At 42.6% G+C, this 22,532-nt stretch overlaps 2 protein-coding genes and 1 long non-coding RNA gene across 3 annotated transcripts; 1 reads left to right on the top strand and 2 right to left on the bottom strand.

The window, feature by feature from the left end:
• Window positions 1-298: 298 nt before the first annotated feature.
• On the top strand, window positions 299-8,347 carry LOC120236234 (zinc finger protein 397). The gene is made up of 3 exons (XM_039238876.1): window positions 299-885; window positions 1,152-1,275; window positions 4,502-8,347. The coding sequence occupies exons 1-3, from the start codon at window positions 472-474 to the stop codon at window positions 5,548-5,550; spliced, it is 1,587 nt and encodes a 528-aa protein (XP_039094807.1). The 5' UTR covers window positions 299-471; the 3' UTR covers window positions 5,551-8,347.
• Window positions 766-7,043, bottom strand: LOC120236238. The gene is made up of 3 exons (XR_005529612.1): window positions 6,980-7,043; window positions 1,296-1,569; window positions 766-840 (listed from the first exon to the last, which is right to left on the bottom strand). It is a non-coding gene; the product is annotated as an uncharacterized LOC120236238 (long non-coding RNA).
• Window positions 8,348-11,078: 2,731 nt separating the features above from the next.
• Window positions 11,079-17,966, bottom strand: ZSCAN30 (zinc finger and SCAN domain containing 30). The gene is made up of 3 exons (XM_039238877.1): window positions 17,491-17,966; window positions 17,064-17,202; window positions 11,079-12,206 (listed from the first exon to the last, which is right to left on the bottom strand). The coding sequence occupies exons 1-3, from the start codon at window positions 17,896-17,898 to the stop codon at window positions 11,275-11,277; spliced, it is 1,479 nt and encodes a 492-aa protein (XP_039094808.1). The 5' UTR covers window positions 17,899-17,966; the 3' UTR covers window positions 11,079-11,274.
• Between the last annotated feature and the right edge of the window lie 4,566 nt (window positions 17,967-22,532).

Below are 22,532 nucleotides of genomic sequence, written 5' to 3'. Positions count from 1 at the left end.
GTAAATAAATTCTAGATAGGTTACTCTTGGAAGTCTGAGGGTTATACTTCATTAAAAAGGGAGTTCTCCAAGTTTTACAGACAAGTTAAAGACGGATTTTTCTCCTTGATACCAACAGGATTGAAAGAATTGAAAAGGAAATTTCTCAGTATGTGATTCATGTTAATACTGCATTCTTTTGCTTCTAAAATAATTTCTTAGAGCGTTAATGGTAGAAATTCCACTATGGAAGACAAATGGGATGAGTGACTTTTAGTTTGTTGCTTGATTATTTAGTTACAGTCTCAAACTTGTTCCCTTTCAATGCATTACTGAAATGACTGATCTTTATTATAAATTCTTAGGGGTTTGGTTTTCACTACTAAGTTAACAGTGCTTTTGTATCTTTCAGGCAAGAAGAAATTACCCAAAGAAACTCTGAAGTACAGTACCCAGTTGTAGTAAGTGCTTTGCTAAGCTGTTCAACCCAGAATGGCTGTGGAATCTAGAGCAGTTTCAACCCTGGTACCTCAGAATCCTCAGGAACAAGAACTAATACTAGTGAAAGTAGAAGAAAGCCTTTCCTGGAGTCAGAAGTTTAAGCAGAGTGGGAGTACCCGATCCTGCCAAGAACTGTTTCGCCAGCAATTCAGGAAGTTTTGCTACCAGGAGACACCTGGACCCCGGGAAGCTCTGGGCCGACTCCAGGAGCTTTGCTATCAGTGGCTCATGCCAGAGTTGCACACGAAGGAGCAGATCCTGGAGCTGCTGGTGCTGGAGCAATTCCTGAGCATCCTGCCTGAGGAGCTGCAGATCTGGGTTCAGCAACATAGTCCGACAAGCGGCGAGGAAGCTGTGACCCTGTTGGAAGATTTGGAGAGGGAATTTGATGATCCAGGGCAGCAGGTAGGAACAGGGAGATGTGCTCTGTTGTAAGGAAGAGTCATTTACAGAGCGGAGCATGTAGTGTCCTCATAAGGAGGAAGCAAATTTGTCTGTACTGAACCACACCTTGAAGTGACCACTGGGCCCATACATGTCTCCAGCCTTAAATAGTTCTTTTTTTGCCTGTTGCTCATCCCTGGGGATGTCATTGACCTATTTCACATTTTCACTGAGCATTTTCCCTGGAGAGTTTCTCACAAAGCTAACCATGTTTTAACTGATTTCAGGGACCAGCAGTGCCATGGAAGGATCTGACATGTCTTGGAACATCCCAGGAGTTAACAAACATCCCACTCCAGCCTTTAAAGGCACAGCTGAAACCCTGGGAACCTCGCCTTTCCCCCAAAAGTGGTAAGAAAATAGAAACTCACCTGGGAACTGTTATCAGGCCTCTAGTTTTGAGGATACAGAAGCAGTTCCATTTTACAAACATGCCACATATGAGCCTCCCCTTTATTACTCTAGCCCAGGGGTGTTCACATCAGCAGCTGTGTGTTCAGCCCTCAGGAAATGCAGCCAGTCCTCCTTGTGTCAGTGTCCCTGTCATCTTTTCATTTATTCCTTGATTATGTAACTTAATAGGGTACTAATACATGTCTTCTGCTGTGGTAGGCACTGGGTCTCTGCTTCAAGGAACTTTTATATCTAGATGAGGTAGACAAGCAGAAAGGCAATTGCAAAATAGTATAGTAAATTCTAGAATAAAAGTGGGCTCTAGATGCTATGGGGGCACATATGAACACACCTAACCCAACCTTGGAGGCTCAAGAAGTACTTCTTGGAGGAGGAGACATCTAAGCTAAGATTTGAACAATGATTAAGGAGAAAACTAGGTAAATAGGATGGGAAAAGGTTTTTTATACTCAGAACACTTCTGACAATGGACATGTGGGGGTTTTCCTTCACATTAAGCAACACTAATTCTGACACACCAGAATTAGCGCAGCCCCAACAGGTACAGTGTCAGTCCCACAAGACTGCCCCACTCCCTACCCCCTGCTTCAGATCCTAATCGCATGTAACGAATCCCCAGGTTACCCACACTTCTTTCCAGTTTGGCTGCCATTCAGACATTCCATGACCACCACCTCAGGTTTCATAATTTGCCAGAATAGCTCACAGCACTAGGGAAACACCTTGCTTACTGTTACCAGTTTATTATAAAGGACACAGGTGAACCAGTACTTAGGTCAAGATCCAGAAAGGTCCTGAGCACAAGAGCTTCTCTCCCACGTGGAGTTAGCAGTTCACCACTGTCATGGCACTTGGATGCACTCATCATCCTGGAAGCTCTCTGAGCCACTTTAAGGTTCTTATAGAAGTTTCATTACATAGGCATGGTTGATTAGATCATTCACCGTTGGTGGTTAACAATCTCCAGCCCCTCTCCCTGGAGGTCAGAAGGTGCGGCTGAAAGTTCCAGCCTTCTAATCAATATGTTTGTTTCCTTTGGCAGCCAGCCCCTACCCCTCCATGAGTTACCTCATTAGCATAAACTGAGGTACTGGTTGATGGGGGCTTATTATGGATAACAAAAGACACTCCTCTCACCTCTACCACTTAGGAAAGAAATTGCAAGGGTTTTTAAAGCTTTGTGCCAGGAACTGAGGATGAAGACCAAATATATATGTCCTATATTATAATACCGCACAAGCAAAGGTCACAAAGTTCTGAAGGTGGGAAAATACAACCCATTCTGGGAATTGCAGGTGATTCAATTTAAAAAAAAATTTTTTTTTTATTATTTCTAGGAGAGAGAGATACAGCGTGAGCAGGGGAGGGTCAGAGAGAGAGGGAGTCACAGACTGAAACAGGCTCCAGGCTCTGAGCTGGTAGTCAGCACAGAGCCCGACACAGGGCTCGAACCCATGAACCGCGAGATCATGACCTAAGTGAAAGTCGGATGCTTAACCAACTAAGCCACCCAGGCGCCCCTCAGGTGATTCAGTTTAACCTGAAGAGAGAATTCATAGGGGAGAGATGCTGAGACATAACCAGAGAGGTAAAGGGGACCCAGGTTGTGAAAACTTGTAGGACATCTTAAGTAGTTTGAACCATTGCAGTGGAGCACAGTTGAAAGGTTTTGGACAAAGGGGTAGTTGATTAGATTTGTCTTTTAGAACTTAGCTGCAGAGTGGAGAATGGATTAGAGGAAAGTGAGAGTGGAGTCCAGTTAGAGACTGTTGTAATCTAAATGGCCACAGTGAATAAATTAATACATATTAAGGTGAGAGATGGGGATGATCAAAGCTGCCTCCTGTTGACCACCATTTAAGTTGCATTGCAGTAGCTGGTCATGGTTAAAAGTGGAGCGTGTAGGAAAAGAGTTGAGAATGATAGCAGGTTTTAGTCTTGAACAGCTTGGTTAATGATGGTGCTATTCATGTAAATGGGAAAATAAAGGAGAAAAAGATATGTCTGATAATGTGCTTAGTCTGGGCCATTTGGGGGCTTGTGAAGTATTCATAAGCAATGTCCCAGCCAACACTGGATAGTCTAGAGCTTATTAGAACTGGGATAGAACTGGGGACCTGGGGAGACATTCGCTTATAACCTAAGTAGTGATTGAAACCTAGGTTGTAGAGAGTTTGTAGAGTGAGGATACATGAGAACCCAGAACAGAATCTGAAGGACCTTGTGTTTGAATGATTGAGCTTAAGTCTAAGGAACACCCCCAGAAATCAGGCTAATTCAGCTGGAAGAGAAATGTCTCTAGAAAAAAAGGTGTGGTCCCCAGTGTCAGTGCTACAGAGAAGCCAACTAAATAAGATCCAGAAAATATTTACTGGATTAAGCAACTATGAAGTTGGTGACCTTGATGAAAGTAGCATGGTGGAGAGGGGGTGTACTGGTAAGGCAGAAACCAGATTGTAGAACAGAGATAATTAAAGATAACTCTTTCAAAGAGCTTCACTCTGGGCACCTGGGTGGCTCAGTTGGCTGGGCATCTCATCTTGATTTTGGTTCGGGTGGTGATCTCGTGGTTCATGAGATTGATCCCTGCATTGGGCTTTGCGCTGAGCATGAAAGCTGCCTGGGATTCTCTCTCTTCCTCTCCCTCTGCCCCTCCCCTGCTCATGCTCATGTGTGTGCGAGTGCTCCCTCTCCCTGTCTCTGTCTGTCTCTCTCTCTCTCTCTCTCTCTCTCTCTCTCTCTCTAAATAAACTTAAAAAGAAGAAGAAGCATCAGCTTTACTCTGAATGGAAGTGAGGTTGACCAAGGGAGACATGTAGGCAAGGAGCTTGATTTGAAAAAAAAAAATGAGAAATTTGAGCATATTTAAATGGTGATGAATAGGAGTCAGCAGAGAAACAGGTTGAAAATAATAGGAAACGAATAGTGGGTAATTGATCAATTGAAGTGTCAGAGGAAGTAGGAAAGAATAAACTTCAAAGTGTAGACATAGGCCTTCGTATTCGAGAGGAAGAGGGCCCTAGTACGGCACGTTAAAGAAAGATGTATGTGGACAGTGACCTCTTTTGTAAGTAGAAGCCTGTAGTTCCTCTCACATGGAAAGTAGCTGTTAAGGCTGACTGGAGAAATAAAACAGTCTGTTTTTTTGCTGTTGTCATTTCAGATTGTGAGAACAGTGAATCAGCAACAAAGAAGGACATTTCAGGAGAAAAGTCGCAAGGACTTCCCCAGGAACCTTCATCTGGAGGAGTTAGTGAACATGAGAGCAACTTAGAGTGGCAACAAGGAAGTGCTGCAGGGGAGAAGTTAAGAAGATCCCCTTCCCAAGGGGACAGCATTAGTCACGTAATCTTCACACACAAATCCCTAGGAAAGAGAGACCATCATGAGCCTCAGAGTAGCTTGATTCTAAGTACAAACTCTGTAACTTATCAGAAAGTTCCTACAGAAGAGAGACCTTATAGATGTGATGTATGCGGGCACAGCTTCAAGCAGCATTCCTCTCTAACACAACATCAGAGAATCCATACTGGAGAAAAGCCCTATAAATGTAACCAGTGTGGGAAGGCTTTTAGTTTGAGGTCATATCTTATTATTCACCAGAGAATTCACAGCGGTGAGAAGGCATATGAATGTAGTGAATGTGGGAAAGCCTTCAATCAGAGCTCGGCCCTCATTAGACATCGCAAAATTCATACTGGTGAAAAAGCTTGTAAATGTAACGAATGTGGCAAAGCATTCAGTCAAAGTTCATATCTCATTATACATCAAAGAATTCACACTGGTGAGAAACCCTATGAGTGTAATGAGTGTGGGAAAACGTTTAGCCAAAGCTCAAAGCTTATTAGACACCAGCGAATTCATACAGGAGAGAGACCTTATGAATGTAATGAATGTGGAAAAGCTTTCAGGCAGAGTTCAGAACTGATAACCCATCAGAGAATACATAGTGGGGAGAAACCCTATGAATGTAATGAGTGTGGAAAAGCTTTCAGTCTGAGCTCAAACCTCATCAGACATCAGAGAATTCATAGTGGAGAGGAACCTTATCAATGTAATGAATGTGGCAAAACTTTCAAAAGGAGCTCAGCCCTTGTTCAGCATCAGAGAATCCATTCTGGGGATGAAGCTTATATATGTAATGAATGCGGGAAGGCTTTCAGGCACAGATCAGTCCTTATGCGCCATCAGAGAGTCCATACTGTAAAGTAACTTGTGAATATAGTGAATGTTGTAAATATTTTGGTCAGATTTATATCTTTGTTAGTTGAAAGGGTTTACTTTGGAACAAGACTCCAGGCTGGGAAACTACCAGGTCTTGAGTCATTCTGAGTTAGTGCAGCACTTCTCAATGTTACTGCAAATTGTCCCTTGAAAGCTTGTCCTGTGACTAATCAGAACAGCAGGTGGGAAGAATCACTGCTTCTAGCTTTTCTCTTACCGTTAGGAATACTCAGGAGATAAGAAAAATGGGAATATAACATTGAAACCTCATTTTCCATGAGAATGTCACAAAGAGGGTACAGCAACCCAGGCTGTGTCACTGCATCTGATTGTCCACATACCAGCTTTGGGATATGGTGTGGACAGTATAAGGGACATTTTGTCTCAGGAATCCAAAAAATTTACTGACCGATTAAGGCCAGTTACAGGGCAGCAAGACAGATGGAGAAACAGTTCATCAGTGATTTACTGAGCCTATGACAGCCCAGAAATGAGGTAGTGGGGAAAAAAAAAAAATTAGCTTATCCAACAGCTATTTTTTGAGGGCCTGCTTTGTGCCAGGCACTAGGAATATAGTGGCAAAGATAGTCTCTACAGTTTAATGGACAAGGCAGACAGGCAGGGACACTAGTATGATCACTGCCATGTGACATTAGGAGTACCTGACCCAACCTTGGATCAGGGATGGTTTCGAAAAAAATGATTGAAGGATGAGTAGGAGTTAGGAAAGTAAACAGGCAGGCTGGGGAACAACATTCCCAGTAGAGGGAACAATAGATGAAGGTCAGGAAGAATGAAGAATGTCTGGCACGTCTGATAAATTAAAAGGCTGTTTTGTGTAGAGCATTCCTGTTGAGTTCCTTTTGAGGTGGAGCCCTGTCTGTCAAGAGAAGCATGGATGTAGCCAGAACCTGTGAAGCAGTGCTGGTAGTAAAACAGGAGGCAGTGAAGAAGCTTCTATTACTGGACAAAACCTGGAGTTCTTGGACCACAGGGTAGAGAGGAGCTGTCTGTCTTTTGTGAGCTGGGTGAAGGGTTAATAACTAGTCCCCTTGCCTGTAGGCTAAGCTAGACATTGGGGGTGGAGGGGGTCAGAAAGAGCCCAGCCTAGTGGTTAAGAGGTTAAGCATCTATTGGAGTCCTGAATCTTCCCTTTTCCTAAACAGAAGATTCCTCTGGTTTTTAAGACTGTCAGAGCTGCTGTCTTTGTCCTGCTAACTGCCAAGGCTCTGGGTCAGAAGCTGCTATGGCTACCACATTTGTTTCTGGGGCTACACCCCCACACTTCTAGTGTACTCCCTTGGGCTCAGGTGGTAAAAAATGTCAGAGTGACAGGCACCTCACACATGTTCAGTGTGTCTTCTATCAGAAGTATTTCAGTATTTTGTGAATTTTGTTAAGGACAATGGCAACATACCAATTATGGTCCATCCAGAGACTGCTCTCCTCTGAGGGATCCATCAGGAAATGTAGCCCTTGACTGGTGCTTCTCAGTGCAACGCTTTAAAGGTGAATAGGTTAGTCAGCAACAGAAAAACATGTTAAGAATACCAAACAGGTCAGAGTTCTAACACACCTTACCAAAAACAGAAATCTATGGGAATCTAGAATTTTCATGAGGATAAGTAGACAGCACTCTTGTTGGGGCATCTGTAGATGAGCAGGTACTAACCAGTAAGAATGGCAGGTGGACTAAATGCCCATGCTTTGAGAGAGAAAACAAAGAGATAGGATAACAATGTGGTAAGAGCTATTCATATTCAACTCTTAGTTTTCCTCTCAAGATGAAGACTCAAACTGAAAAGTGTAGGGCAGTTGTTAAGTAGGAATTGATAAAACATATTACAAAAGGGAGAGATTCTTTATAAAGAGTTCTTAACATTTAACAGTAAGAAACATAATACGTACTTTGTTGAGGGCTTTGTATATATGTATCTGTTGTTTCTCCAACAGCTCATATTTTGCAGATGAGGAAATGAAGGTTTAGGATCATGGCTTAGTCAATATCCTCTATCTCTAAAAAGTGGTGAGGTTAGACTTTGAACCCTGGCAATAGGAATCCAGCACCCTTCTGTGGAGCCACTTATCTTTAGTCTCTCCCCATGAAAAATCCCCAGGAGAAAAGATTGTCCTTAAGTAAGTAAGTTACAAAAGAACAAATGCCAATGGATGACAAATGGTCAGCCTCGCAAAATGTGTATTAAAGCAGGAGTTGAGATGGCACTTTTTTTCCCCTCATCAGACGAAGATTCAGGGAACCTGGGAGTTCAGTGCTGCTGGAGAGATGTGAATAGATACTGTCTCTGGCAATCAATACCAGAAGCCTTAAGCATTGCCTTGTGACTTTAAAATTCTACCTGGAAATGTATGCTTCAGAAAACATCATGAATGTATACAGAGTCTTAAAAGCTGTTAAAGTGATGTTGATTGATGTCAAAAGAAATGACAGCGTATCTTAGGTAAAAATATAACATGTACAGTATGACTCCATGTAAAAGTATATTTATACATTAAAAATATTGGAAATACGTAATCACAGACTGCTATACCAGCTATCTGGTGATAAATTTATAGGTGATTTAACTTTTTCTTGTGATTTTCGGTGTCTTCCAAACTCTCCTACAATACATACTTCTAGACCTAGAGAAAAGGTTAAAGGAATGAAAGCCCAGGATAGTCAAGAAATTCTAAGTACCTGGTTTCTGTAGCATCTCTGTCCCTCCTAAGTCCTGGGAGGTTGTTAACTCCCACATGATTTCATCATTGTTAACTAACAGTGGCAGACACACCCATCTCACTAGTGTACAAAAAAAGCCCTCTATAAATTAAAAATATCCGTTCAAATACAAGTTATTTGCATGAAGGTTATCTGTCGTTGAGAAAAGCAGGCTCGAAGTAGAGCTTTCTTGTTCATGTTAGTGCTTTTCCGTGAATTCTGCAGCCATGGGCAAGTCACCTCACGATTTAAAGGAGCTGGAGTAGATTATCTATAGTTAAAGCTTCAACATTCTATGTGTTTATGAAAGAGAGGAGCACCAATACAGATTTTCTTCTCTAGTCTTGCCAGAGAAAGTAAATAAATTGTGCTCAGGGCCCTCATATATTTTGGTATAGAGGCCATTCAGGGGAAGTAATGTTTATCTTAAATGGGTCTTGCACAGATTTATGAATTTTAAAAGATGTGCAGTTTAGGCAAGCTGCTTAATATCAGTTCCCTGCCTCTCGCCTTCTCCCTCCTTATTTCCATCGAGTGCAATTAACTGTTCGGCTGAGGATTGGAAACTTGAGCAAATCTGACCTTGGTCTTTTCAAGCTCCCTCATGAACACCTTTGTTTCTTTTGCCCCATTAAATGAATCCTCAAAGTGAGGGAGATTGCCAATTAAAACATTTCCCATGCAGAAGAAACCAACCTGGAGAGCATTTCTGCCAAGAGGAAGGGTGATCCCAATGGGTAGACCTCACTGATGACCACCCACCCCTTGCTTTTTGATGGGTCAGAGATTGCTACTCAGTAGCCTTAGCAGCAGCAGCTATCTTGTTAGCTGGTGCAAAGGATCACAAATCTAAAGAGTCATGGGGTTTTTCTGCACAGGTTTCTATTAAGGACCTGCTGAGAGGAGGGGAAGCTGGGGCAGTCTCCCAGACTCCTGCTCCTAAAGTGAATCTGGTGGACGCAATGTCTGTGTGTGTTTAAAGAGGCTACTTGCTCTGGTTCCCATGGTTTTTCAACCAGCTGTCCCCTAAATTTTGTGGCTTCACCTAGCCCAAGGGACTAGCTATCAGTTTCCTGAGACCTTTTGGCCAAGGAAAAGAAAAGTTAGGAACGCCAATTCCTTGACCTCTTGCCACAACCCCCTCCCCCAGCACACCTCCACTCGTGTTACCATGCTCCCTTTTCTAGAAAAAAATCATTTCAAAGCAAAACTTAAAATTCAAATTTTATTATATCTTGTAGTACATTCTAACACTAAACAGTGTAAGTATATCTCAAAGTATAAATGTTAAAATCAGTTACTAAAAATGATTTACCGAACAAGATTTATACCAATACTAGGGTTGGGGGAAGAAAACTAGAAAGTACTCCAAAATGTTAATATTTCTGTGGGTGTTAGGACTGAAGGTGATTTCTACTTTCTCATTTTCTGTATTACCAATGTTTACAATTAATTCACAATGGGAGGGGGTCTATTAAATAAAATTAACATGAAATCATCTGATTGTCACCTATAGGAAAAGGCAACTCCAACCATTTGAAGGGTCTCTCTAGACTTCTGATTGACCTCACTCAATGACAATCCCCCAACCTGTGGACATAAAGACAGTCCCCTCCCCCAATTTCACCTCCCCTGTTACCCATAACAGATTTGATCACCAAGTCTTCAGAAGTGACAGTATCTGGAAGGGAAATCAGGACACCTTAGAAGAGAAATCAAACCTTCTCTTACATACGAATTGCCTTCAGCAATTAATGGTGAGTTAATTAAAACTGCCAAAATAAAAATTAGAGAAGTAGAGTTTTGAGGAATCTAAGGGGGTAGTTCATTAAGTATTCATTGCCTTTAAGTAGCTTAGTATCTTCTATCTGGTGCTAAGGGGAGGGGACAGGAAATGAGGAACAGTAGACCCTAGGAAGGCAGACCTCTCACTCCTATGCTCCTGTCAGCTTCCCATTTCCTGAGCCCTAGGATCATGGGACACCAACAATATGTATTTTTCCTTGGTGTACATACATGCCTTTTTCCACATGATGCACCAAAGTCTACCATCACACTGTTGTGAGTACCTCAAGGTCTCTTAGGTCACTCTGGGTCTGGGATAGGCTACCCAAATCTGTGATTATAAACAGAGAGGAATCAACACATGTCCTCTGAACCAGGGTCTACGAGAACAAACTCCTGCAGGAGAGGAGTCCTGATAGAGACATCTCTAGATCCTCTCTCCATGCCTTCGTATGTGCTATAGCCTCTGCCTATAATGTTCTCTTCCCTCTTGCTTTGATCTGCCTAATTTGTACACACCATTATTCCTCAACAGAGATTTCATCACATCCAGGAAGCCTTTAGTGACTCCTAGGCCAGGTTAGGTACCCCCTCCCCACCTTGTATTTTGACAGGATCCTAGATTTATCCTGCCAACACACTTATCACACTTTACTGTAATTACCTGTTTAATAAATATATATGTATCTCATTAGCCCTTAACTCTGGGAGGGCAATGGCCATGACTGCCCCTGATGGCTGGCACACAGCAAGTGCTCAATAAATAAACCTCAGCTGAAGTCAGGAAGTTCAGGGCTGGGGAGAGAACTGGCAAGGGGGCAAAATGAGCTATAAACTGATCCAGGACATAATTGAACATTTCATAACCTCACAGTTCAACACTTCAGAGAACCGAATGACTCTCAGCACAAGCTTCCAACTGCCAAACGCACGATGTTCTTGCTGGGCAGAGATCCTTGCCATTGGAGCCACCACCTCTTAGCCCATCTTTTAAAAAGCTCTCTCAGGATCTCTGCCCCAAATCTGACCTTACTGTGTAAGTGCTCATTCAACATGTCAACAACCATCTGTGTGGATCTGCTTGTACAGTAAGTACTGACTCAGACAAAAAGGACAGAAACCCTGCTCTTGGGAAACTTCTTACTTTGGTGCAGTCTCACCCCTAAAGTGAATCCCTAGTATTACAAAAGTGTACAACTCTTACCCAAGACTTAAACTCTGGTGTGAGTTCTCTGGTGCTGCATAAGGCCTGACCTATGCCTAAATGTTTTCCTACATTCATTACATTCGTAAGGCTTCTCCCCAGTGTGGATTCTCTGGTGCTGCGTTAGGGCTGAGCTCTGATTGAAGGATTTTCCACATTCATTACATTCGTAAGGTTTTTCTCCAGTGTGAATTCTTTGATGTTCAATAAGGATAGAGCTTCTACCAAAAGTCTTACCACATTCAGTACATTCGTAGCCTTTGTCTCCAGTGTGAATTTTCTTATGCTGAATGAGGGCTGAGCTCCGGCTGAAGGCTTTCCCACATTCACATTTATAAGGCTTCTCTCCGGTGTGAATTCTCCGATGCCTAATGAGCTCTGAGCTGCCCCTGAAAGCTTTTCCACACTCACAGCATTCATAGGGCTTCTCACCACTATGAATTCTCTGATGTCTAACAAGGTCTGAGCTCAAGCTAAAAGCTTTGCCACACTCTTTACATGCATAAGGCCTCTCTCCAGTATGAATTCTCTGATGTCTAATCAGCTTTGAGCTCTGGCAAAAGGCTTTCCCACAGTCCAAGCACTCGTAGATCTTTCCCCCAGCGTGAACTCTCTGACGTGTTGCAACATTTGAGTTCACACTGAGAGTCCTTTCATTTTCGTTACATCCAAAGACACTCTCTTCTGTAGATATTTTCTTATTGAAGACTGTCAGATTAAGATGTCTTTCCTGAGAAGGGAGCTGACTCATTTTGTTCCTTGGAACTGTTCCTTTTGGCTTCTCAAAGATGTCCAGGCCTCCCAAAGCTTCTTCAACTATCTTTCCTGAAGGAGTTTCCCCAGGGAGTCTTCCTGGTGATATCATGGCTGTTGATGCTACACATTCAAAAATTTCTTGCTCTGTTGTTGTTAATACTTCATCACCCACCAGCTTGCCATCTAAAAATGTGAATAGAAAATACTAGTGTCATTTGATCCCCATGTTGGAAGAAAGGAACCTCTTATAACCAGAATAGAAAATAACCAAATAAAATAGGTATTTACCTATTAGGAAGAAATCTCTTAAGAACTAGCTTCCCCATCCAGAATTTTGAGAAGGGGCCTGGGGTAGTGTGAAAGGTGGCAGCCTCAGAGAGTAAGGGGGACAAAAAAGAGTCAGCACTGGAAAGGAGGGATGGTAAGCAGGGAAACACATCATTTGGAGGAGACAGTGATAAATAGGAGTAGCAGTAAGAGACCAGGAAGCTAGGAGACAGTCCTGGGTTAGAGGAGAAGATGCGTTTTTTTTGGTAATGAGGGAAAGGAAAAGAGGTGACAGGGAGTGCTCGGGAGGAAGAGAGAGGTCTAAGGCTCTTGAATAAGTGGTGCTCCTAAAAAAACATGAGAGCAGGATATACGATTAGGAAATGCTTTCAGGGTTAGAACTGGGCAGAGGTAGATAAACAGGAGCTAGAATGCATTAAGGCATTTGCAGGTTCTGGTAGGTTCTAAGTAGATCAAATGATTATAAGCAAATAGAATAAGACACACAGCATAAAAAAAGGAATATTCTGGGGTCAGATAAGAGTCTTGTATGTTCACTTCTTTATGCATACATGGTCAAAGGTAGATGGAAACAAGAGACAGCTGTGACTGCCTGGAGCCAAACTTCCAGCTCTCACACAATAAGCCCTTTTCATTTCGAGATTTTTAGTAGCTCAGAAGGAGACTATTAGATGAAGGCTGAGGCAACCTGAATTATTTTGAGGGTGAAAATCTAAAAAACTCTTCAGTTACTTTCATCCTCCTAAAAGTCCTCTAACCTCTGGGGTGCCTGGGTGGCTCAGTTGGGTAAGCATCCAACTTCGGCTCAGGTAATGATCCTATGGATTGTGAGTTCGAGCCCTGCCTCAGGCTCAAACCTGACCCTGCTTCAGATTTTCTGTCTCCCTCTCTCTCCGCCCCTCCCCTGCTCTCTCTCAAAAATAAATAAACATTTAAAAAAAAAAGTAGACAAAGGACACAGAATTCCAAGGAAAAAATACGAATGGCCAATCAGCAAATTAAATGATAATTCACTAGAAAATAGCTATAAACCAAAAGTCCACTAACCTTAAATGCAGTTTACAGACCAGAAAACTAAGGCTCAGAGAGGCAACATAACCTATGGAAGGCCATAGAATTCATAATTTAAGAACCAGGATTCAAAGATGGTCAACACCAAGGCTTGCAGTTTTCCCCTAAGTCCCTTCTGCTCTTTTCCTTACCTGTTCATGCGGCCTGTGTGATCTCAAAGCCTTTTAACTAGGAGTGTGGTCTTTAACTGCACATTTACAAACATGCTTTTAGCTTTAATATTATATAGATGATCCTTCACTGCCCACCCAGACCCGCTTTTCTTCAGGGTGCCTCCTCGCCCAGCTGCTATGAGTGTTGGCTCCTAACCACCCAGTTGCCCTCTTCTCTGGAGAGGTACCCTGGCTGATGAGAACTACCTGTCCCAGGATTTTATTTCCACCCTCGCTGCCCGACCCCCACCACCCTAAAAAGGGACAACTCAGCAGTGCAGTTAGGCTTGGGGGGTGGGGTACCCCAAGCCCCCAGAGATTAATCCAAGGCTAGTTTTTACCCAAGACCACATCATAACCCTGCTTCTCTCACTCCATTACAGACTTCTCCGGAAGAGCACACCCTACTTTAAATCACATGCACCTAAATCTCCACGTCTAAGGCTCTTCTTCTGGCAAGACATACTGTTAAGTTTATGAAGAATCTATGGAAAAATTATAACCAAGGGTGTAAGGTTGCAAAAATGACATGGTGACTTGTATAGTCCTATCAAGGTGGATCCCTCCAGTGTTTTATTTTTTTTTTAACTTTTTTTTTTTTTTAATGTTTTATTTCTAGGAGAGAGAGAGAGACAGCGTGAGCAGGGGAGGGTCAGAGAGAGAGGGAGTCACAGACTGAAACAGGCTCCAGGCTCTGAGCTGGCAGTCAGCACAGAGCCCGACGCGGGGCTCGAACCCACGAACCGCGAGATCATGACCCAAGCGAAAGTCGGACGCTTAACCGACTAAGCCACCCAGGCGCCCCATCCCTCCAGTGTTTTAAACCACAACCTAGGTGAACGATGTGAAATGCTCCACATTAATTCTTCCGAGGCAGGGCTCACCAATACCCTTAAGACTTGAAAAGAGAACAGCACAACGAGATTTATCAGTCAACATCATAATGTGCCACTCTGAAGGAACAAACAAAAACACAGTGCAATAGATGAGAGCTGGGAAATGAAATCTGTTCTATATTTTAAATTAATCAGATTCTCAATTTTTTTTTGTCTCCGTATTTCAAATGAATGTGGAGAAACTGAAGCATGTCCAGAGAACTGTGCTAAGACGACCAGAGAAATGGAACACAGATGGAATCAAAAGCAGTGGATGCTCAGTTAAAACAGGGTCAAAGGGCAGCATACTCATTACCTTCGAATACAGGTTGTGCTTTGTGAGGACTCTGCTAAACAAACCAAAGGAAATGGGATGAAATTAAAACTAGGAATATTTCAAATGGGCTCAGTCAAGAACTTTAGTTCTGTATTAGTTTGCTAGGGTGGACATAAAAAAATTCCACAGACTGGGAGGCTTAAAGAACAGTCAATTTTCTCACAATTCCAAAGGCTGGAAGTCTAAGATCAAGGTGTCAGCAGCTTTTGTTTCTTCTAAGGCTCATGACTCACTGTGTCCTTACACGGTTGTCCCTCAGTCTGTATTGTTTGTGTCCCAGTCTCCTCTTCTTATAAGGATACCAGTCACACTGGATTAGCGTTCACCCTAACAATCCCATTTAAACTTAGTTACCTCCTTAAAGTCCCCATTTCCAAATACAGTCACAAATACAGATACTGGGGGTTAGGGCTTTGACATGTGAATTGAGCAGGGAGCACAATTCAGCTTATAAAAAATATGAAAAGGCTCATGAAAGCCTTAAGAAATTATATCAGAGTCTGTTTCTCAAGACCTTAAAAAGAAGGAAGTCAAAATAATCTACCCTAAATGATTTAGATATTTACTGCTTTAATGCAGGGGACTCAGAGAAGATTTTTTTAAATCCATTTTAATGTAGACCCTGGTTGATACAGGAGATATTTAAGCAGGCTCACTTGGCTAGTGGCCCATTGGAGAAAGCTGGGAGGGAATTTCCCAGAGACCTCGGTGTATAGAAGTATGGATTCCCCTGGTGAATTTTCAAGGTCCAGGGTCTGACTCTTGACCTTGTGACCTCATATACCTAATTTTATCATCATACAATGAAACAAATTACCTCTTGGGGTAGACTCTAATTAACTAAGATCATGAAACTGAACAATAAAATCAGAGTGAGAATTCATGAGTAATATAACTGTCACACAAACCAGGCTGAACAAATACATTTTCTTACTATAGCCAAGATTCATGGGAAGTTGGCAAAGATGAAATCAGAAGTTTTGTTAGATGTAACAAAAGTTTAATGAAAACAAGCTAATAACCTTGATGTATCTGCTGTCCATAGGGATGATTTTGCCAAAAACATAATCAAAGACCTTTGGGTTCTAATCCTTGAGGTTTATACCAGCTATTAATGTTTTGCTTCTCAGCTTCAAATCCACCCTTCAATGCCCTGCCATTTCTCCCTGGCCAGCTGGTATGATGTGAGCTTCAACAACAGAGTGTGAGTTGGAGGGACACTGGAGAAGGAAGAGGCTTTTCTTCCTGATGCTGGGGTGCTCTCTTTGTTCCTGCAGCACCTGCTCATCTCCAATTAGTCCCAGAGGCACCATCCCCATGGATGCCTTCCCAGCAAGTTTAGTGTCATGGCACCTCTCCACAGGGGTTCTTGGCACCCCAGAGGGCGTCTTCTCACTGTGTTCAGCATCACAGCACACACACCCTCCCCCTGCACCTCATGAATGGCTTTCTTGGCACCCTTAAGTGCAGCTTCCCAGAAAGTTCTGGCAGCACAGCACTTGACTGAATATCTCCATCCAGCCATCCAATGGACCACAGCTGTGCCCTCTCCAAGTTCTGGATCTCCGCTCTGACAGGGGAGGGGCAGATGTGGTACTCTGTCACAGATGTGCTCCTTCCTTGGGTACTGTGCCTCAGCCCTAAAGATTCCCTATATATGTTATCCCTGTATTCTTTAGGGTTGTTTTCTTTAACTACTTAGTAACTAACCTCATTATAGTCAATAATTCATTTAAAATTTTTTTCTAAGTTTATTTAGTTTGAGAGAGAGAAAGAGAAAGAGAACAAAGGAGGGGTGGAGAGAGATGGAGAATCCCAAGCAGGCTCCACACTGTCAGCACAGAGCCCAATGTGGGGCATGATCTTACAGTTCATGACCTGAGCCAAAGAGTCGGATGCTTAACCAACTGAGCCACTCAGGCACTCCTATAGTCAGTAATTCTTTATATTCAACTTTCCCTGTTCAAGTTACTAGGTAGTTTCTATTACTGATATATTCTTCATCTCCATCTTAGAGACTGCCTTGCCAGTGGACCATAATATAAAAAAAAAAAACAAAAAAACCCAGTATATTGGTCTTTGAATATTTTGGGTATTAGAGAATTTTATTAGAGACCTTAATTCTTAACCCAAAGTTAGAAATTATCTTGGAATTTCAGATTCTAGGCAAAGCCAATGTAAGAATATTTCAAGGCATGAAGGGGGCCTTTCCTCCAGACTTAATGAAGCCACAAATGAAGGTCATTAGGAAAATGCACTATGCCACAGATGATAGCCCCACCATCATCCTCACCCTAAATAGACTATGACTCCTCACCTCCCTCATGGGATCCCTGGGACTCTTGAGTCTCACTCTTGCACTGGTTCTCCAAGGGCTGGAGCTGTATACTTAGAGCTTTCAGTGCTCCTATGGATGTCATTTCCTTCCAGATCATTCCTTGGCCATGAGCTGTGTCCTAGGAGTAATCAAGTACCAGCACTATGATTCTGAGGATACAGAAGAAAAAAAACAAAACAAAACAAAACAAAAACCCTAGAACAGTGGGACAAGGCAGCTGGAGCCAGAAATTCATTCAGAGGACTAGAAAAAAAACAACAGGACTGAAAGTCCTGGTGCCTTGGCCCCAGACAAAGGATAGCCCCAAAGACAAAAAGTTTGTAACTTTCTGATAGCTACATTAAGACCATTCATAATGGCTTCCCTATTAACTTAAATAGGTAAAACAAAAACACCTACTTCTTACCTGTTGCCTTGGTTCGTCAAGCTCCTTCTCCAGCTCCTCCAGCATAGTCACAGCTTGCTCTCCGTTCTCGGGCCGTTGCTCTCGCAGCCAGGCCTGCAGCTCCTCAGGCAGGATGGCCAGGAACTGCTCCAGCACCAGCAGCTCCAGGATCTGCTCCTTGGAGTTGACCTCGGGCCTCAGCCACTGACGGCAAAGCTCCTGGAGCCGGTTCAGAGCCTCGCGGGGCCCAGCAGAGTCAGAGTAATCAAAGTGCCTGAACCGCTGGCGGAAGGTCTCCAGACCACAGGTGTCTCCCTGAAGGCCAAAGTCCTGCCCCCAAACATAATTCTCTTCTTCAACCTTCACAACTATAAGTCCTTCTTGTTCTTTTGGAGCATGGTTGGCCAAGGCTGCAGCTTCTCCTGACATTCTGGGCAGAAACAGCCTAGAAATGCTGCCCAGTTGAGGCAGGGAGGGAATGGAAGTCTGTGCCTAAGAATTCCTCCTGAGGTGGACAATGTGGAAAAAGTGTGTTTAGAATACAAATACAGGATTTTGAAGACCAGTTGCCAGACAGTGACTAAAGAAAAGTGACTAAAAGGGAGCTTCTATATAAACAATACAGGAATGCCTGGCTGGCTTAGTCAGTAGAGTGTGCAACTCTTGATCTCAGGGTCATGAGTTTGAGTACCATGTTGGGATGGAGCTTACTTAAAACATAAAAATAAAATAAAAAATAAAAATAAATAAATAATACATTAATGGTGATTCAGGATTTTTTCTAAATATGAAATAGAACATTCAAGAATCACCAAAACCAACCTTTGGAAATAATCCCAGCGTTAACATAGCAGATAACAAATAGTGCTTTTAGATCTTGGAAAGCAGGAAAAACACTGTAGTATATTACTACTTCTCAGAATAATAATCACCATTTATTTGAGGACTTACTAGATGCCAAACATTAGCTGGATTAATTGAACATAAATTTATTTAATTTCCCTAATAATTCTATAAGGACAATCATATATTATGCTCATTTCTAAATGAGGCTACTGAGAAGCAGAAGCTGACCAAAAAGATATGTAGCCTGTAAGCAGCAGAACCAGATTCTGCAACAAGAGTATTGAGCTCTATTACTCATGGGGTCTCCCCCAAAGAAGGGAATTTGCACTTAATAAACACCTATTGGGGCACCTGGGTGGCTCAGTCGATTAAGCGTCTGACTTGGGCTCAGATCATGATATCACAGTTTGTGGGCTCGAGCCCTGAGTCAGGCTCTGTGCCGACAGCTCAGAGCCTGGAGCCTGCTTCAGATTCTTTATCTCTCTTTTTGCCCTTTTCCTGCTTGCACTCTGTCTCTCTCTCTCTCTCTCTCTCTCAAAAATAAATAAACATTAAAAATAATTTTAAGATGGGGCACCTGGGTGGCTTAGTCAGTTAAGCGTCCGACTTTCGCTTAGGTCATGATCTCGCGGTTCGTGGGTTCGAGCCCCACGTCGGGCTCTGTGCTGACTGCCAGCTCAGAGCCTGGAGCCTATTTTAGAGTCTGTAACTCCCTCTCTCTCTGACCCTCCCCTGCACACACTCTCTCTCTCTCTCTCCCTCCTAGAAATAAATAAAACATTTAAAAAAATAATAACAATTTTAAGATATATAGTGGCATCTGGGTGGCTCAATCGGTTAAGCTTACAACTCTTGACTTTGGCTCAGGTCAAGATCTCATAGTTCGTAAGTTCCAGTCCCACATCAGGCTCTGCCTGCTTGGAATCTCTCTCCCTCTCTCTCCGCCCACCCCTCTCTCCTGGCTTGCTCTCTCCCTCTCTCAAAAAGAAAATAAATAAACATTTAAAAAAATTTACCTGTTATGGGAGGGACACTTTACAAACACTATTTTACTGGGGTTTGACAATAATACTATGTGGTAAATATTATCATCCCCATTTTGCTGATGAAGAAACTTAGATTTTTTAAAGTTATGTAATTTAGGGGTGACTCGGTTGGTTGAGTGTTCAACTCTTGATTTCGGCTTGGGTCATGATCCCAGGGTCGTGGGATCAAGCCCTGCATCAGGCTCCACACTGAGCATAGGGCCTGCTTAAGATTATATCTCTCCCTGTGCCCTTCTTCCCTGCTTGCGCTCTCTCGCTCTCTCTAATAAAATAAAATTAATAAAAAAGTTAAGTACTTTACTCAAGGCCCCAACCTAGTAAATAGCAAAACCAAGATGTGAACTTAGGATTGCAAGACTCTAAAGCACTTGTTTTTTATTCCAGATAGGGGTTAACCCAGGACAATCTTGGTTGATACTATTTATTTTAAGTGATTTTCTGCCCTCAAAAACTCCATAATGTGGGAGAGCAAAAGGGAAACTGGCAAATACAGTGTGGTAAATCCAAGAATAGAGGGAAGCAGACAAGGTAACACAGAGAAAGACAACTAAGACCAGGGAGACTTGCCTGCCTGCGGGAGACACATCAGCAGAGTCTGATAACAGTAAGCCTAAGCCAGGTGAAGATGTAAAGTAAGGTCACTCAGTCAAAGACAACAGTGGGTAGAAGATATGGCCCACTGATGAAACTGCAGGTGTTTTAGGATGGCCAAACTAGAGGTTGTCTCCTCTGACTCAGAATCAGGCATGGAGCACGGGCCCCAAGACAGACTTCCTGAAGTCAGAATCTCTGTGGGTAACGTTTCAATAAGTGCCCCAAATGCTTCTGATGTAAAGCCATGGTTTAAAAAAAAAAAACAAAAAACAGGCTGGAGAGCCTGAGCCTGAGCATAGTTAATAGTGAGAAAAGAGACACCTACAGAGGGTCTGACAGGCTGTATTGCAGAGTTTGCATTTGATCCGCACAGGGATGGCCACGGGGATGGCTGAAATGTCTGTCAGCGCACTCCGGAAGGAGTGTGGAGAAGAGACAGAAAGGGGTCTGTTGCTACCACTTGGGCAAGGAAGTCCTGAGCTATGGGAGCCAAAGATAAAGATAGGAGATTTGAAAGGAGAGTTAGGTACAAACTGGATAAGGGTTTGGAAAAGAGAGGAGTCAAGGACTTGGGTTTCTGGCTGGTGCTAGACACTGAAATGATGGTGGTATCATCATGTCTTAAGCTATTTATGACAAAATTAGGTCTGAGATACCTACAAAGCAGCGTTTCCTAATCAGAGAAATTCAGGAATATTTTCCCTCTTAATTTTTTTAGTATTTGAAAAATACTAAACACATTTCTTTAGTTATTATGTGATAATTGGCATTTAAGAAATCCCCTAACAATGCATCATCAGATCTGTGCATCGTTGTGTTCATAGCATTTATCAAGGGTTGCATCCTTTACTTAGTGACCACTGGTCTATGTCATGGATCTTGCCCTTTAATTTCAGTATGTTGGTGATACTATTAAGTTCTTATTATAAATACTGTGCTTCACCAACTTGTGCTCCATGGGTATGTGACTGAAGGGAAGTTTTCCATCATAAAGCATTGTCTCTCTTCCTTCTCCATCTCCTTCACAGGACCACCCTCCTCTACACTGAGTTCCATAGGCTAGCCATTAAGTCTACCACTGTTTTCATTGTCTCCCAGGCATCTGTACTCTGGATCTCTCATCTGAGCACCAGCCCTATTTATTCACTGTTTCTCACTCCCATAATGCCTCTTGATTTTCTCAAAAGGACCTCAAACAGTACATTCATGAGCAACTGATGATTCCTCCCACTCCAGATCTGCTCTTCTCCCAGGAGCCCCTCTTAGGAAGTAGGAACATCCATCTGGCTGCACTCCTAGAAACCTGAAAGCATCCCTAACACCTCCTTCCTGTATTTAATGCAGATTAAGCCCTATTGATTTTATTGCCTATCTCCAGAATCTGCCCTTCCCCATCTCTGCCACCCCCATTTTCATCCCAACAACCATCCTCTCACACTATACAGTAACACACAGTCTGCTCATACTGTAACCAACCTTTTCAAATTGCAAATCTTATCCTGTTCCTCTGACCAGTTTTTTAAAAAGCAAAAGCAGAAGCAAAAACAAACCCTTAGCCAATCTCTCTCTGATTGTACTCATCTCATTTTACAGATGCCTGACCTGTACCCCCAGCCTGAGTCAGAACCTCCTATGTGGGGTTTTATATTTATAAAACATTCTGCAAGTAATTCTGATGTGCAGGCAGGGTTGGGTCAGTCAAGGAGTCATAAGAGACACAGTCAAAGAGAATTTTGATCCTTTCCCTCAGAGCGCTTCTCTCATTTTGCCAGTTTTTATGCTTTAGTGGGACTATTGGGTTAATATCTACCTTCTCCACAATAAAAACTGTAAGTTAAATCAACATTTTTGCTTACTATTTTATCACTATCACTCAATCCAATGCACAGCACAGAACACACACACACACACACACACACAAAACACACACAAATGATAACCACTATAGTAAAAAAAAAAAAAAAAAAGAGTTCAAAGAGGCAGTGGTCAGCACTGTCAAATGCCTAATAAGGACTAAAAAATGTGTCCATGGCACTTCTCATAGTGCAGGAAGATGACTTAGCTCACAGGAAGAACACCAGCTTTGGAGTCAAGTGATACAACAGTTTGGAATCATGGCACAGCCTCTTACTAGCTGTGTGACAGCAGTCACCATCCAAACCTTTCTAAGAGTCCATTTCCTCTCCTAAAAATGGAGTTAATAATACTTTCATTGCAGTGTTATTATAGGAACTGGAAGAAACATAAGACATCTAGAGTAGTGCGGGTTGTATTAAGCATATCTTTTTATTCTGTTGTTTTCACATCTGAGCCTTGCTTTCACTGCAGGACTGTGAAATAAACTAGATTCCTAGAGATTGCCAGGGATAATAAACTCACCTACATGTGTGCTTTTCATATGCAAACAACCCAGAGCCCACACCACCACCTCCTCTGTACTGGGCTGTCACATCCAGGGCCACCACGCTCCAGCCCTAATCACTGAGGGTCAGAGGCCATAAAATTAGGGACAAGCCCTATGCTTCAGAGCACACAAACTATTCAAACTAGCCAATCTCAAACCTGTTTACCCTGCCT

This window comes from Hyaena hyaena, unplaced genomic scaffold, assembly GCF_003009895.1.
Source record: "Hyaena hyaena isolate Hyena2069 unplaced genomic scaffold, ASM300989v1 scaffold_150, whole genome shotgun sequence".
In the NCBI taxonomy this organism is placed as follows: domain Eukaryota; kingdom Metazoa; phylum Chordata; class Mammalia; order Carnivora; family Hyaenidae; genus Hyaena; species Hyaena hyaena.
This window is presented reverse-complemented; position numbering and strand designations above follow the sequence as displayed.